This window comes from Aquila chrysaetos, chromosome 10, assembly GCF_900496995.4.
Source record: "Aquila chrysaetos chrysaetos chromosome 10, bAquChr1.4, whole genome shotgun sequence".
Lineage (NCBI taxonomy): Eukaryota > Metazoa > Chordata > Aves > Accipitriformes > Accipitridae > Aquila > Aquila chrysaetos.
Window position 1 is genome coordinate 15189191 of NC_044013.1, and position 17004 is coordinate 15206194.

General features: G+C 47.1%; 2 protein-coding genes across 14 annotated transcripts in view; both read right to left on the minus strand.

Moving 5' to 3' along the window:
* XXYLT1 (xyloside xylosyltransferase 1) overlaps positions 1-8138 on the minus strand; it is a 37816-nt gene extending 29678 nt beyond the window's left edge. Inside the window, exons 1-2 of the mRNA XM_030027022.2 lie at positions 7680-8138; positions 805-952 (exon numbers count right to left, since the gene is read on the minus strand). Coding sequence (XP_029882882.1) covers positions 805-952; positions 7680-8102 — 571 coding nt within the window. The 5' untranslated portion in view covers positions 8103-8138. The remainder of the gene's footprint in view (positions 1-804; positions 953-7679) is intronic.
* Positions 8139-8180: 42 nt separating this feature from the next.
* Positions 8181-17004, minus strand: part of ACAP2 (ArfGAP with coiled-coil, ankyrin repeat and PH domains 2) — a 71101-nt gene continuing 62277 nt past the window's right edge. For 12 of the 13 annotated variants that reach the window (XM_030027010.2, XM_030027011.2, XM_030027021.2 and 9 more), the window contains one exon: positions 8181-12931. In XM_030027010.2, coding sequence (XP_029882870.1) covers positions 12828-12931 — 104 coding nt within the window. In that variant the 3' untranslated portion in view covers positions 8181-12827. The remainder of the gene's footprint in view (positions 12932-17004) is intronic. The other variant, XR_003925234.2, reaches the window with a different exon arrangement.

The window sequence follows — 17004 nt, forward strand, 5'->3', positions numbered from 1 at the left end:
GGCACGCGGCCAGCCCGGGAAGGGATGATGCCATCACCGGTGCGTCGGGCCACCCGGGCAGCTGGCAAGGACTGCCCAGGGACCTGCGCTGGGAAAGGACAGGCAGGGCTGGGGGAGCTCCAGGGAAGGGGTTTGGAGCCCAGGGATACAACATTCCTCCTCATGCAACCGGTCCAAGGCTAGAGAGCATGCTGGTCCCAGGAGAAGCACCCACGTGCAGCCGGGGAAGGAAAACATGGCATCAACTGAACCAAGCCCCTTCTGCCAGCTGCCTTGTTTTCCTGCAGATTTATTGTTGTTCCTGCACTCAGTAACAGCAGAGCAAAGGCACAATAAGGAAACTTAAGTGATCAGTGGCTGCTAATCAGCAAAGCTTTCCAAGAGCTCACCGAAGCCAAGAGGAAAGGCTCGACAACCGCTCTCTGCTGCTGCTTGTTTAGCGCACAGCCGCACCACAAGCGTGCGGCACCTCTTTCTGCTGACACCTCAAGGGGAAGGGGGGCTGTAAACACACACAGAGCAAGCACGCTTGCTCCTGTCTCACCTATCCTACCGTCTCAGGGCACAAGGGCAGGGCCAGCTGCCGTGCGGCACGGATAACCTCCTGCCGCTCACGCCAGTGGAGACCTGGATGTGGGTGGTCTTGGACCGAAGGGTCCTTCACTCTGCAGGAAGGAGCAGAACCCCAAAAGTTTATTAACTTTCCTGGCATTTCAAATAGCACTGGATAACATCTCCGTGCAGAAGAAAAAGAGAGCCCGTGTTGCCGGAGGCTGCTGCTGCAGCAGCTGAGCAGAGGCTTACCTTTGGGCATGATGCGATGCATTGCAACTGACAAGAAGAAGATTGAGTCGCTGTAGTAGGTCCCCGATCCAGCGCTGAAGTGTTTCTGCATGGCTTCAACGATTGGAAACAGCTTTTCCGTCAGCTCATTCACATCATGGACTATTACCTGGGAGAGACACCAGAAACACCACTCAGCTGCCGCCTCTGGGGACTGGCCCAGCGCTGGCAGCCTTTGCTCAGCCTGCACTGACATGGGGCGATGGGGGGGAAGGTTGTTAAAGCACAAATACTGGTGGTGGCACTGCAGCTGCACAAAGGGGCCCAACTGCCCCGGCCCCTGCACGTCCCCCTGCCACGAGAGCCAGCTAAGTGCGGCAGGGAAAGGAGGGAAGGATTTTTACAGCCACTTCATAACTGTGAGATGGGCAGACTCGAATCCACTCACACAATCAAGCATGCTCTATGTTTTGTGGGTTTTTTTCTGGTCTGTTCCCACTGCCTAATGCAACCACATATCTGGTCGCCCATATGGAGTCCATCAGAAGAGGTGACGGTTCGCTCCAGGCTCTGGCGTCCTGCCGTTTTGAGACAAGCCAGACCACATCACTTACCCTGAGGACCAAGACCTGCTCCCTGCTCCAGAGGCAGGCTGCGACAGGGCCAGGGACGCAGCCCGGATTTCCTGAACCTTAGCCCGGCATGGAGGCAAGCTCTGCAGCACGTCCCGCCGGGGCTGGAGGGGGAAAGGGAGGATGGGCCACAGCATGCCAATGAAAATCCAAACAGCCGAGCAACTTCTCTAGATGGATCTCAGCCCGCTTGTGCTGGAGCTTTGCTCGCGCTCAGCCAGCAACGCTCTGCACATCTCAGCCCTGTCGGAGCCCGCGCACCAGCACTGGCCCCGGCACACCTGTGCAGGTCGTGGCTATGGGACGGTGTGTTGGTTTTGGCTGGGATAGAGTTAATTTTCTTCACAGTAGCTAGTGTGGGGCTATGTTTTGGATTTGTGCTGATAACAGCATTGATAACACAGGGATGTTTTCGTTATTGCTGAGCAGTGCTCACACAGAGCCGAGGCCTTTTCTGCTTCTCACTCCACCCCACCAGCGAGCAGGCTGGGGGGGCACAAGGAGTTGGGAGGGGACACAGCCGGGACAGCTGACCCCGACTGACCCAAGGGACAGTCCAGACCATAGGACGTCATGCTCAGCATGTAAAGCTGGGGGAAGAAGGAGGCAGGGGGGGACGTTCGGAGTGATGGCGTTTGTCTTCCCGAGTAACCGTTCTGGGTGATGGAGCCCTGCTTTCCTGGAGATGGCTGAACACCTGCCTGCCCATGGGAAATGCTGAATGAATTCCTTGGTTTGCTTTGCTTGTGCGTGCATGGCTTTTGCTTTACCTATGAAACTGTCTTTATCTCAACCCATGAGTTTTCTCACTTTTACTCTTCCAATTCTCCCCCCATCCTATCGGGGGAGTGAGCAAGCGGCTGTGCGGGTCTCAGTTGCCAGCTGGGGTTAAACCGTGACAGCCAGAAACAGGAGCAACTGCAAATGTACCTTGTCAGCTACTGAAATTTTACAAGCTTATAATTAATTTTGGTCAAAGTCCGATGAATAGGAACTTTCATGCAGCCTGATGCTCATTATACACACAGAAGGATGCAGGTCACTGAATCACGCAAGATAACCAGAGGGATTTTCAGGGCAATTAAGAGAGACGAGGGACACGACCCCAGTGTGGATAAGGGGGAGTGCAGGAACTCGAGTGTGGAGACTCGAGGTCGCGCTGCCTTCTTCAGGCCAGGGAAAGCAGGAAGAGCCCCGCAGGAACTGAAGGCCAGCAAGGACACAACTTTGCAGCAGTACTTGAATTTTGGAAAGGGGAGCCTATATCCCTTGTTTGAGGGATACCGAGACACTTCCCCAAGCTGGCCCTGCCTTCAGCAGGGAACTTAACCCCACAATCTCTGTAGGTCCATTCCAAACTAAACTAATCAAGGGTTCTGCGGTTTCTCTCCTTTTCCCTACCAAAACTTCATCTGCTCAACAGCAAGGAGCCCTGCACTACACACTTAAACATGCAGGATAGAGCATTTGTTCGTTTGTTTGTTTAAAAAAAACCAACCCTAAACCAAGTCAAGTGCTTCAAAGGAAAAAGCAGCTCTGGAGCCCGAGCTGGTGCAATGACCATCCTCTCTATGCGATGCACAAGGGCCTGCTTTGACACCCAGCAAGGCTGGCACAGAGAAGGAGGCAGTGAGCAGTCCGGAGCTTCTTCCTCCCACACCTCCTTCCAGAAAATGCTACCGAGATCAACGTGCTCTCGCATCAGCGCAGAGCTTGCCGGAGGCGGGGAGCCGCTTGTGGGACCTGCAGTACACCGAACAAGGCAAGGTGACGGGCCCCTCCTGACCCCCGGCACAACGGGCGAGCCCACAGCGGGGTACCGCTGGAGGACAGCCACAGCAAAGTCCCCATGCCTCCCCTCCTGGGGAGACCACCCCAAACACCCACCCTCAGCCACTGGCCCTTGCTGTCAGACGGGTGCTGCCCGAGAGCCCTCGTGCAGGCTCCGCGGCCAGCACGTCCCTCGGTGGGGCGGCCGGCGTCCCGGCTGCTGGGCTCAGCGCCAAGCGCCTGCAGGAGGACGGCAGGAAAAACACGGAACAACATGTACCAGGAACGTGCATTAGGAGAGCTCATCAGCAGCCACACCTGGCTTTGGATAGCACAGCATATTCCCCAAGACACCGCAGGGGAGGAAACGCCGTTACCGGTAACGTTCGGCAGCGCCTCGCTCCAGCCCTGCCAAGCTGCGCGGCCGGCTTCGCCATCGCGGTTAGCACCGGCAGCGCTGCAGGAACAGGCAGGAGAGCAGCACGGCTGCGGGGAGCGGATCGGCAGCACCAAGCACCGCTGCCGGCAGCGATCCCAGGTGACAAAACACAGGAAAACACCACTACTCTCCAGGTGCAAAGGCACCACCACCACTGGGATGCGCGACGCTCTGCTCCCAGCCCAGTGCGGTAGGGGCAGCTTCGGGGTCTGGCTGGACTGGAGAAGCACGGAGGAGAAATACAGCACCTCTGCATCCAGCAAAGGCAGCCTGAGGTCTGCACAGCACATGGGAAACAGCTGAGCAGGGGGAAAAATAAGTCAAACCAACTCCAGTCACCTCTGAAATGAGCAGAGTGCCAAGCACCAGTGGACAAAAATCATGGGAAAAATACTCCTGAAACTCCAGACACAGCATCATCCGCCTTCCCTCCCCTGCCAAAGAAAACAGGAAAATTTGTGTCTTTTGCCCACCCTTTGATTAGGCACTTCTGCAAAGCAAACCCCTGAGCAGCTGAACCTTCCTTCCGCAGCCACAGGCCGGCCAGTCTCTCCAGGACCGCAAGGGCTTCTCCTCTCCTCACTGCTGACTTTAGCACAGCTTGTTGATCCGCTGCTAATTTTGTGCTTCGTTATTTATTTGTGTAGCAGCTTTCAGTAAATCCCTGTAGCTAAATCCGACCACATTTGCTGAGAACATTAAGAAAACTAAGTTCTAGGGGTTTTTTGTGCAAGCAGTTTTATAAGCACACGTCCCGCACTGAGAAAAGACCCTTTCAATTGATTCACTAGGAAAAAACAACCCATGTTTCGTTTGTCTTTAACTTTCCCTCCTTCTCGTGCCAGGTATCTTTGCAGCTCTCTTGTAAGCGCTGGGTCACGGCAGCTCAGTTAAATTCACCCCAGCACGTCTTCGCACAGCACCAGACCCGCAGAGGAGTCAGCGTTTGGCAGCATCCTCCGCGGGGCTGATCTAAACAAGCAACCAGGAAGAGCAACGAGCAGAACGCGCAGTTAATTTTATTCTCAGAGGGGAACGGAATAAATAAGTGATATGAATCAGCACCAGGAGTCAGAGCATGCAGCCCAGAGTTGCAGGAAACGAGGCGAGTCGGGTCTCTTTGTAAGCACAGTATCGTCTGCTGAGACGTGCCCCGGCTCGCTCCCGAGCACTTCCCGCTCACCACGAAGCGGGAGAGGCTGCAGAGATCACCCTGCAACCCACGGGGCAGGACACGCTCCCTGCGACTGCGAGGATAAAGCCCTGGTAAAAGCCCAGCAGAACCTCCGGGAGCCAAGGCTCAGAGGACGAGGCGTGGGCAGGAAGGCCAGGTCCTGGCTGGGTGCCGGCGTGCGGCGAGTCCTTCCTCCGGCACCGCCGCTCACGGGTGCTCCCCGGCCAACCTCCTCCGTCCCCGCCGCTCTCCACCCCACGCCAAAAAGCCACGCAGGCACCACATCGCAGAGCACCAGCTCCATCTGCCGCTCGCCGTTGGCACGCTGCGCTCCCAGCTCCACATCTGGGACACATCTGTAGAGGCACTGTGGGACCGGCGATGCCACTTCACGACTGCCCCACGCCTGGGGCAGCCCAGGTCCGCCCTGCCCCGCACGGCAGGGAGGGTCCTGTGCCTAAGCTGCTCCCACGCACCCCACCGCGGTGCATCCCAAAGCCCCTCTGCTCTCACCCTCCGCACGCTGCCCTGCCTGGCAGGCTGCAGCCGGCTGCTTCAGTCTCCAGGAGATCTTGAAAGTTTAGGGAGAGACAAGAGCTGGCCCATGACCTTCCCCAAGGGTTAGGATCTAAGTCTGATTCCTGGGCTTCACTCTAACAGAGGACCCAACCGATCCCAGCTCTGCTGGGAGGGGAGGGCAAGGACAGCTCCAAAAGCAGAGCCTGAATCACATCCTCACGAAGAAAAAGTGAAGTTCAAGGTTTTTACTGATCCTGCCTCTGCAGCTCAAGCTGCCCTCTGAGCACTTTATCCAGCCTCATCTCTGGGCCTGCTCTAGGAAAACAGCATAAGAACCAGGAGAGCGTTCTGGGGACACCAAGAAAACCAGGAAAGGAGAGGTCTCAGGATGAAGACAGGTTACTGCTGGGGCTACCCGAGTATCAGGATCAACTGCCTTCAACATTTTAGCAGCACCAAAGGTCTAAGTTAGGGTGATGTTTCTTGCTGATAAAGAGGAGGAATAGGGTAGGCTACAGCAAGAATAAAGAGATGCTGTCACCTGCTGGTGTACCAGAAACCAGTGCAGTATTAGGGGCGAGGCTGTACGCTTGAGGAGCAGGCAACAGCCTCTGCTCTGTACTACTAGGAACTCTACCTAAAACCAGGAAAGTGGATAGATCTGAAGTCTACTACCAACCACAGACCAGCTAATGAAACCAGAATACGTCAGGCTCTGCCAGGAGAGAGGAAAGAAGCTGCCCCACTGAGTAGATCCCAGGCGAGATCTCACCTGAGCCCACCAGACCACGCTGCTTGCTTACACCCAAAAGATCAGTTCTGGCACAAGACCTACTCACCAAGCCATGAGCCAGGCTTTACTGCGAGTCCACAAGCACCTACAGAGGGAGGCCCACCCTGCAACAGACACATCGCCGCATGCCCTCACCTCACGCAACATTCAACTCACAAGCCCGCATCCCCCTGGAGAAGCAATGCCAGCAAGGCTGCCCGCAGAAGAATTTGGTTTCTGAGAAGAGCAGATGGCAGTAAGGCAGCCGCACGCAGAGAGCGGTGTCTGCAAGGGATCCGCACGCCGTGGTGGCTCGGGGGTCCTCCAACTCCAGGGGACACGGTACCACAAACCGGAGCTGGGCTGTCGCTCTGCACATTCGCCCCGTGCCATCATGGGGCATGGCTGGTCCACCCCGCTGCAGCAGGGAGGAATGCTCCTGAAGGTAGCTGTGCAGACCCCCTCCAGACAGCTGAGCACTGCTGGCAGGGTGCAGGTTACCCACCACAGACGGATACGTGACCTGACTGAGCGCCAGCACTAGTAAGTGCTGTTTAAGGAGAAGGAGAGGTGGGATTATTTACCAGCAAATGATCTGTATGAACAATGTTAAGGTTGCGTCTCAGCAGAGTTCAGCTAATATGAAACCCCTGAAAGATGAGAAATGGAAAGTTACAGCAGAAGCAGAAGACGCTTCCAGGCAATACTCTGCAGCAGCACCTCAGGACAGGAGAGTCAAGTTACCTGGAGTCTCTGAACTTAATGCTCCTTCAGTTTTCAGACACTGTGTTTAACGTGAAGGAAAGCCTGACTTTGCATGGACTGCACTGACTACGTTTTTGGGAGGCGGAACCGTTTCTCTGGCAGGTAGCAGGGTGAACATCTGCACGTGGAAGCACTCCGACCTTTGCAGGGTTTCTGTTCCCCTTTTCAAGAGCCACGAGCAGCAGGGCGACAGCCTTTTCTGATCACGGTCCCGCGGGACCACTTGGGAAGCCATCTACGCGCGGGGCACACCCGGCCCCCGCGCTGAGAGGCTGAACCGGGGCTAAGAGCAGGGTCTCTAGAAGAGGAGCAGCACTGCTCAGAGCAACTGCTCTTCTCCCGCAGAAGTGGCTTGCCAGAGGTCTCCCCAGACCACGCAGCCGCCCAGCCCCGGGCGAGGTAATCGCCGAGCCGCACCGGGACGCCTCCCGGCAGGCAGCGGCAGCAGCAGGGAGCGCGGGGTCCCAGCTCGCACAGAACGAGCCCCTCAGCAGACTCGAGAGGCCGGGGAGCGGCGCAGCCTTCCCCGGCACGGGCGGGAAGCGAGCACCCGCTGCAGGGAGCCGGAGCAAGGGCCGTGGGTTGAGCGAGTTTCTTCCCGCCAGGCTGCCGCTCCCTTTGCCTCACGGGAAGAACAACCGCGATCGCAGGCCCCGCGCGCTTCCGTCGCGACGCCCGGCAGGCGAGCGGCAGCCCCGCGGGATGCGCCGGCGAAGGCCAGGCCGGCGGTGCCGCTCCGCTCCCCTCCGCCGCCCGCGGCCGCAGAGGGGCCCGGCCCGGCCCGGCCCGGCGCGGCCGCGCAGCTGCCCGCCCCGCCGGTCGCACCTGGTGCCGGAAGGCGGCGCCGCGCAGCAGGTCCCGCAGCAGCCCCAGGCCGATGTCCCGGCTGGCGCCCTCGGTGACGAGGTGGAGGTGCAGCGCGTCCCCGCCGCCCAGCCGGCCGTGCCGCAGCAGGGAGCGCAGGGCCGCCTGCCCCTTGGCGCGCAGCGCCGGGCTCCGCTCCGCCTTGGTGAACATCATCAGGAGGTGCAGGTCGCGGCCCCCCGCCGCCGCCTCCCCGGCGGCGCGCTGGGGGTGGCGGTGGGCCGGAGCGGGTGGCGTGGCGCGGAGGCGGCGGGTGGCGCTGGAGAAGGTCTCGCCGCCGCCGCCCAGGTAGTAGAAGGCGCAGACGGCCAGAGCGGCGGCCAGCGCCAGGGCGCAGGGCTGCGAGCGCGCCCAGCCCCGGGCGGCGCGGCCCATCGCCGCCATGCCGGGGGCGGGACCGCCGCCCCGCCGCGCCCCGCCCCCGGCCCCGCCCCCTCCCCGCCCACAGACGGAGGCCGCCGGCAGCGTACAAAGGTTTAATCAAGTCCAGTATTTACAATCCTTACAGCATGTACAGTCGATTAAGTAACTACAAAGGTAATAACGCGTTTCTCTCATTTACAATGGCAAACTACAGAAAACTACATTCAAGTTTTTGATACAGAGGCTACAGACGTAATAAATGCGAACTAGGGCTGGTTATACATTCTTTACAGTTAACACCTTAAGGGGGGAGAAGGGTTCACAGGAGAATGCAAGCATTTTACTGCTGGAATGCTTAAAAAACACCAGCTACAGAGGGACGCATGGATAAAGAAAAAAAAAAGTTCATTATTTCAGACAGAGTTACCTCTCTGCTTGAGGAAACGACAATTTCTCAGCGATCTCTATCAAAACACGGACAATCTGGGATCCTAACAAAAAAAGTGAGCGGGATTTTTTCCTCCTCTATCATCTCCTTCCATGGGAAGAGAAACAAGAAAATACTGTATGCAGGAAGATAAAGCAAGCGTCTGAAAGGGGGTATACCAAAGCGGCACATTCGTCCTTTCCCCCCCCCGCCCCATATTGCCTTTCTGGAGTTGTCCCCATTTTAAAAATGCGCTTTTGTGCAAGCAAGACATTTCAGCTATCAGGCTGCACAAACAAGTGGCATAAACTCTAACTTCGGAAAAAGCGTCCATCTGTGAATGGGCAGAGAGGCTAGTCTGCAAAACTGACTCTCAAAATACTTTCAGTGTATTAAATAACCAGAATAATCAGCTTAGTCCTTTTGACAGTATAAAAATGTTACGTCCTTAGCACTCTCACAATTTGCAATTCTATCAAATGGTCCTTTGATAGTCACTGTGTCATTTGAGATTCTCATGATCAAGAAGCAGAGTTAACATCCACGCTGTAAAACAGATGGCTGCAGGGAAGCACCGAAGTCCTGAAAACATCACAGCCAACCCTGTGCTAATTCTAGTTCTCACCTTTTTTCTTTAGTGCTACAAAGTTTTTGCTCTATCGAGGAGAACTCTAATAATTTGGACATGCGTGTACTGATGTCATACTGCAAAACAGGAGAAACTTCCTCTTGTACGGGGATTTGCTGACAGCAGTTGGAAGGTCTGGTTGCATTTTCTAAAACTATTTCAGCTCAGTATATAAAGAGGTAAAATATAAAACCCCACAGAGTGAAAAACGCAGTATTAATACAGGATCCTTTAACACACTAACATTAGAAGCCACAAAAGGTACAATCCAAAGCCTCTGAAATCAGTGGAAATACTGCCACTGATTTCAGTGACTTCTTGGATTAGGTCCTAATTGGTAAGGAGGCTGAAGTCCACAATGTACTAATGAACAATTGAAACGTGCTTTCAGACTGTGCATTCAGTACGTGCAGCTTGTGAAAGCAAAGAAAGAATTCTACCATCTACCGCCTTCACCCAAATTTATGGGAACAAAGTCCAGCATGTCTAATATAATTCAGTGGCATAATTCAGTATAATAATTAAGAAATTTAAGTTTATATGCCCTGTACTGACATTAACATAAAATATGAAACCCTATGAACAATCAGAACAATACAGACCACTAAGGAGACCCCACGGACACTCTTTGAATCAACATGCAACGTTAAGTAAATTACACCTCTGAAATCAAGATGCATTAGAATATACATTGAGCTCCTCGACATACGTCTTTCCAAGAGACTTCTAGAACATATGATCTAACTCTGGCTAGAAAAAATATTATAAAATCCTTCATATCTAGTAAATTACTATAAATCCATGTGAAAGCTGATTTTAAACTGTATTAGGAATCTACTGCTTTGTACCTCACCAATTAAGACCTACTATATTTCATACCTACAGAGAAACACGAACTGGAATTGAAGCTTTCCATCATCTTGTACAGAGTACAAGATGCTAACCCACAATGGAGCCTTACTGTCTACTATTCTAGTTATACTCAGATTCCTGTTGTAATAAAAATGGAAGTTTCCTAATATTACTGAGCAGCAGATTAGCACTTGAGTCAGAACTTGATATAGAATCCAGACCTTCAGAGCCCTGGTAATAATCATACTTTGTACTACTGAGGGCTGAATCCTGTGAGCTAGAGGCCCTGGAGCACTGAGCCTGCCAGTGTCTGGTAGGACTAAGCCCTCAATACATTTCATGTAACTTAATGGCATATTCATTTTTGCTGATGAGCAACATATTAAACATATGTATTGCACCTGACCTGAAAAAAGCTTTAACTGAATGCAGTTTATACTAGACATCCTAGAGTACCTAAAAGGATTGGGGAACAAGGCTGTAGGATCAGAAGTGACATACCTACTCCCTGAACCATTACAACTCCAGAGATCCTGACAAGAGTAATACCGTCTGTGGATCAGGTATGTTATGTTATTAGTCCTTTAGCATAAATAGACTGATACTGCTTCCCAGACAGATGAGAGTCAGGAATGCAACACATGGATCTGCAGAGCTACTAGGAAGAAACTTTTTTTGTCTACAGGAAGTTGTCCTGCAAAATTTGTCACAGATTTTTGCAGCTAGGAAGGAAAATACCAGTGGAGATTTGAAATAAGTGTCTTGGACATTTTTTCAACAGCACGGACTGAGATAGCAATTATGCCATTAAGCTTTAGGTAGCTTTACATTACAGCCAATCACACTATATACTGCCTGTCATGTAGGCTGCAAAAGACAAATCTTTAGAAAAACCTATGTCTGAAGTGTATACTATACATGGTCATATCCTACATTGTCCCATCTGTACACTGGGAATTTTTCTTTCTCTAAGATCTACTAAAACATCCACTGCCGTTAAATACTGCAGATTAGGAAGTATATTATAATTTCACAGACAGCTATTTAAAAAACAACTTACTAGAAATTACTGCTTATTACAGGTGATATTCCTAAGTTTCTTATTATTCAGACTAAATGCACTCTTTAAATGGGCAGAATCTGCTTTTCCTAGCATAATTAGACCATACACAAAAAAGAACTATTTGCAAGATTCTTATGCTTGGAAAAAGAATCTATTGGACAATTCTAAAATGCTATTAGCTTTGCAGCAATAATCATTCAGATTTGATACATTATTATACATTTGATGCAAAATTATAAATATTTGAAATACATTGTTGAAATTTAATGTGCCAGAAAGTTTAATTTTACCATAGTTTACAGAATTTGTTTACCCAATTTTGCTTAGTCAGCTTGGAGAAAAGCCAATTCATTTCCTAAATACATTTAAACAGCAGGTTAGCAAAATGCCATGGCTATTAGGACTATTAAAAACTCACATTGATAGTATGTTACCTAAAAATTGCCAAGTTGTCCACAGGGCAGACAAATAGAGCATAAAGAATGGCATCTGCTGGTTTGGGGCTTCAGGTGATTACTGTCTAGGTATTAAATAACCTGACACATAAGCATGTATCTACAGACACCATTTATGCATGCATATCAGCAGAATGGAGCTCACTATTGAGTAAAGCAAATTGTGTTGCTGCCCTCAGAATACAGCTGGAGACTATGCTCATTCATTACTTCGCTAAAATGTGTGGTGAAATTCCTAGGTTTTCTTGTGCACACGTTAGTTTAGACAACATGTATACATACACATCTTTGCAGATTATATAAAGGATACTGCTTCCTGGTAAAAAGGATCGATTGCCCTAAATTTAGCATGGCTGCATTACATATGAGATTTTATATATTCAGCTTATGGCTAGTAGCGAGAACAGCAAAAAGAAAAGGTAACAAACAGCCTTCGTACGACTGTTCTACACAAATTCCATTGGCTCAATATTTACTTTCATGTCTCAAATTCAAGTTTTGATGTCAAAATACTACAAACAAACCCCACATCATGTCCAGAATGATTAAGTTTATTTTTCATGAGAGGTTCCACATGCTCATTTAAAAGTATACTTGCTGCACAGAGAATTTAATTTAAGAGAAAAAAAGGAAAACAGACTGCTCTTAGAAGTTTGGTCCTCCAGGATGTATACCTATTGTGACTGACCTGCAGTCACTAGCATAAAGGCCAGCCTGGTGTTAAAGCTTCCACTGTGAAAGAACTTACAAAAGAGCAGGAGTTGCCATGTCTTGTTATTAACAGCCTACCTCTAACCAGAGTCAGCGTAGGAACAAGAGAACCTGTTAAGTTATAGGCCCACAAATAGAAGGACAACTCAAGAAGTCATTACCCGATTTCCCTTCCAAACAGTCCCAGAAAATGCAACCCAGACCTTCTTGTCAGAGGCACATTCTTTATGGCAATAAGGAGACAGATGACAGCAGGCAATACTAAATAGCAAAGCTGGTCTGCTCGTCCTGCCATCGGGAGTCTGCAACGCATACAGCTACACTCTGCTAACTTTATGTACGAACCACAGACAAACTTGGTACTTGCTAACAGGTACTATTTTTATACTGAGCTAGCAGGTATTCCTTTTTTTAAACATTTTCTTCAGCTGCTGAGGTATACGTATTGTAGAACATAAAACAACTCATACATTTCCCCAGCTACCACAATCTAAAGCTACATTAGAGTGGTCATTTTATCCAAACTATCTAACAAAATGCATATAATTCATTCTGTTAAAGTAAAAAAAGAGTTGCATTATAAGGATCAGGTTCTTTTCCTTCTTGACACTTAAGACTTCTGGGAATCTGACTGCTGGAAACGGTTTAGCTTCTCTGGATTATTTGATGCCATTTGAGAAAAGTCACGAAAAATGTCCTGATAAATTTCATCTCCTAGATAGAAAAGAAAAGGGAAACAGTTTTAAACATTTGTGATAATTAACATCACCCACCATTGCACAAATGCCCTACTGTGCTACCACTGTATAACACTTATTCACGTATAAAGATTGTTTATAGATGGAATGATGCTGATGTGAACTCTTTGGGACTGTTAACTTGCATGCATGTTCTGTAGAAGCAAATTAAACAAAGCCAAACTATACCTGAAATTGTACCTCACAGGCAGCCACATAGAGGAAAGTTCAGAGTTAGAAAGGAAAAACAAAAGCATTTTAAAGCAATGTAAAAAGAAAAATGTTTATTAACTATTAAAGAATAAAATCCTTGTTTTTGCAAGGAAGTGCTAACCAAGATTCTCTTCAGAAAAGTGGAATTATGGCATAAAGATTTACTTGGAAACAGAGGTCAGAAGTCTTACAGCCAGACAGAAGTCTCCATGAAAGAAACAATCAGCAAGTAATAGTATAAAAAAAGCAATCCTAAATAGAGAAATTATTGTTCATAAATCCTTTTGGTCTATTACTTCAGCAAATATAAATTTTTACATGCATTACTGAACATTCATTGCACCTTTTAGTTTTATTTATAAAAGTGATAATACTTTCCTTAAACATCTTTCATTTAGGGTTTGTTTTTTTTGTTTTGTTTTTTTAAATCTTCACCCTTTGTGCTTAAACACAACCTGACTACTAGTACATATTCCAAAATGTGGGATGGCAGCAATTTCCGCCAGGCCCGTCTCCCTCCCCCTCCCTGTCTACACAGGAAAACACATTGAGGAATGATTACTTCTTGAGTCATTGCCAAGTCATTCTTTTGCCACTTTAAAATGGACATTTTCACATTCTTTCATCTGCTGCAGCATTTTGGGCCTTGAGTTCAGGTTTCATTTTAAAACATTAACCATACCCTATTGCCTTCAAAGGGAATTAATTGCATAAAACGTTTGGCCTGGTCAGGAACTATGCAGCCATCCAAATTTTGCTGTCTTCCCAACACACACGACCACATAGGACACAAGAGCCCAGCACTACTGTTCCTTGCTGACAGCTTTAACATAGCATGACAAATAAATCAACCCAAAATCTCTCTCAATGTATGTTGAACATGAAGATTTTTTTTTTTCCAAAATGATTGCAGAAGAAAAGTATTATTTCACTTTTCTTTCAAAGAGCAGCTTTAAAAAGAATATTTGTGTGTTTAAAAGTTTGCACTACAGTGAAAAGTTAAACTGTTTTCTTTTTCCATCTTTTAATGCACATTTCCAATATTAGAACTATTGTTCTTTTGGAGATGAGACTCCGTTCATTTGAAAATACTTTCAGAAATGATAACTGACCTTCCAGAAATATTTAAACATGCATGGCATGTGGGTTTATATAAAAATGTAATGACACAATTCTTCCCAGACTTTAAAAGATAAATACATTCAATATGGCTCTACTAGGAAAAGTCAGTTCTAGTGAAGTTCCCTTCTGGTTTTCAGATTTAGTTTCAAGTATGTTCTAGAGATGAAGCAGGCACAGGACACATTTTATTGTAACAGTTTCTGATAACTGCTTGCACTGAGAGATAAGCACAGAATGAAAGGAGTTTTAGCATTCACCAAAAGAACAGCTATAAAGAGCACAAATCGGAATCAAGCTTGTATGATAAAAGCAATTATGCTTTTAATACAGAAGTGGGTTCCACTGGTGAACTAGTAGTGTAGTTCAAGTTGCCATACTTGGTTCTTTCAAATTAACTTGAAAGAAAAAACAAAGCATTTTTGCAAGATACACTGTGGCTCTGTTTTTGGCTCTATTACATAACAAAAATATTGCATACAAAAATAGACTAAAATAAAGTGTTCCTTTAGTTTGTATGCTGCATTAAAATACTTAATACTGTAAACCTTATAATTATTTTAAAATCCTACTCTAAAATTGAATTCTGGAAATTCCCTTTCCAAGCAATGTTTTCCCTAAAGTGCAAATTTTATGTACAAAAATACTATAACACCACTTTACTATTTAACACCACAGTAACTCAAAAAGGCACACATCATACATTCAAGAAAAGATAGGAAGAAAAAGTGGCAAAACTAATATCAAATATTTAGCAGACATACTGTAGCACCAGAAGATGAGCACTCAAGTATTATACGAGAAACAGTACAATGGTGCATATGGCTTCTACCAGCAGAAATGAACTTTTTGTTGAACAAGTTACTTTCAGCTAGTTCCCATTCTAGGAATATTTTGGAAGACCAACTGTACCTCGCAGAGAAATTTATACATTCTCTCAGTAGCTCAAACCAGCCAGGTATATTTAAATTAGAAATGTTGATGCCATTAGCTACATTAGTAATTGTTTATCAACTGCATTACTAAAGCGGAGAAATAGGCAGTTGGCTTCACTCTGATGACAGCAAACTCATACATCGATATTTACCCTCACATAGCTCCCACCAAACATACAATTGCCTTGAAAATCCTTATTTTCTTCTAGAACCATAATTTTGGAAGATAGGAGTTCTAAAATAAGGGCAGTGCAGATAACTGAACATGTATATGCAGTGAAAAAGACCTGCCTCCTCTACGACCACGTAAAGATATCATACCTTGCAACAGCAGAGAGGTTTTGTGCATACACTTACACATTTACACAACCCTTCTAGCAGGCTAGCAGACATGAACATTTAAAATACACAAATATTTACCTCAACTTTTAAAAGAGACTTCTTTTAGCAAGTAAAGAACCGAGGAGAGCAGAGCTATGCTATCCAAAGATACAGCAAGATCTGTGGCTGGGACACTGTGCTACAGCTTGTGGCCTGAATTTCAAAAATTATTCTAAGGATACCCTCCCCCTGATTTTGGGCAAGCTCTATCCTTTGTGGCAGCTCTAGTTTCCATTGTCAATCTTGCCTGTTTACAATGATCTGATCCTATCTGTAAGATATCTGGATCAGATTGTATCAACTGCAGTCTCTAGATTCTATTGTAATACAAACTGATAAAAAGGTCAAGATATTTTCAATGAAAGACTTAGCCAGCTTTTTAATTTGTCTACCTAATTGAAGAATCTGTCTAAAAAAAAAATTTTATACAAGGTGTCAGGGAAAACAGTCCCCCCCATCTCCAGTTTAAGCACATTCATATTTTCATCTTAGTGCCTGTATTTGTTATTAAAGATTTTACTAAACATTTGTAACATTTAATAACCAACTGAGGCTTTTTGTACAAACTATAGAAACATATTTTCTGGTTTATAATAATTTTGGATTTGTGACAGGTCAATTAAATGACCCCAAATATTAATTTATGATTTAGCACAGAGCTTTTGAATCAAAATACCCACCTCCCTTAAAACAAAGGCATTTTACTATTTGAAACTGATAGTTATTACCTCTTAAATTAAAAATCAGGAGACTAAAAAATACGTCAGTATTTGTTACCTTCAGCCTGTCCGTAAAGTAGTATGCATTATATCAGAAAACAGCTTTACATGTGAAATGGCCAAACTGGCAATAGACTTTTTTCATATACATAGCCTGCTGCATTTTCTGAGTGGGGAATTCTTCCTCATTTAAGCTCATGACCAAGTATATACTTTTAAATTTTCTGTTGCTCTACCAAAGAAAGCATTTGAATTCTGAGTGTCTATAGTACTTCTACTGTTTTAATCTGAATTTCCTAGAAGAGTTGTTTAAAAATAAATTTGAAAAACATCTGTTCTTAAGGAGAAACTAAACAAATTGGGTTTATTTAATAGAGTTCATTGGGGATATTGACATGAGATTCAGTGTTCCCCCTTGAGTATATTCCAGCCCCAATCTGGTAAAAGACATAATCACACATAATCCTTTTGAATCAGTGGAAAGTACATAAGGGCTTTATAGGAGTGAGCCAAGAGTACTCAGCACTAAACCTTAAAAATAAGGTTTGCCTTTCACTACTGCCAGGTATAGCGGCGTGTTTTTAGCTAACTCAACAGTCAAGTGTACCTTCATTATTGATATTTGCAGGAGATTAAATTAGGTTCCTATGGAAGCATACCATAATAGAAGAAATGGCTTGCAT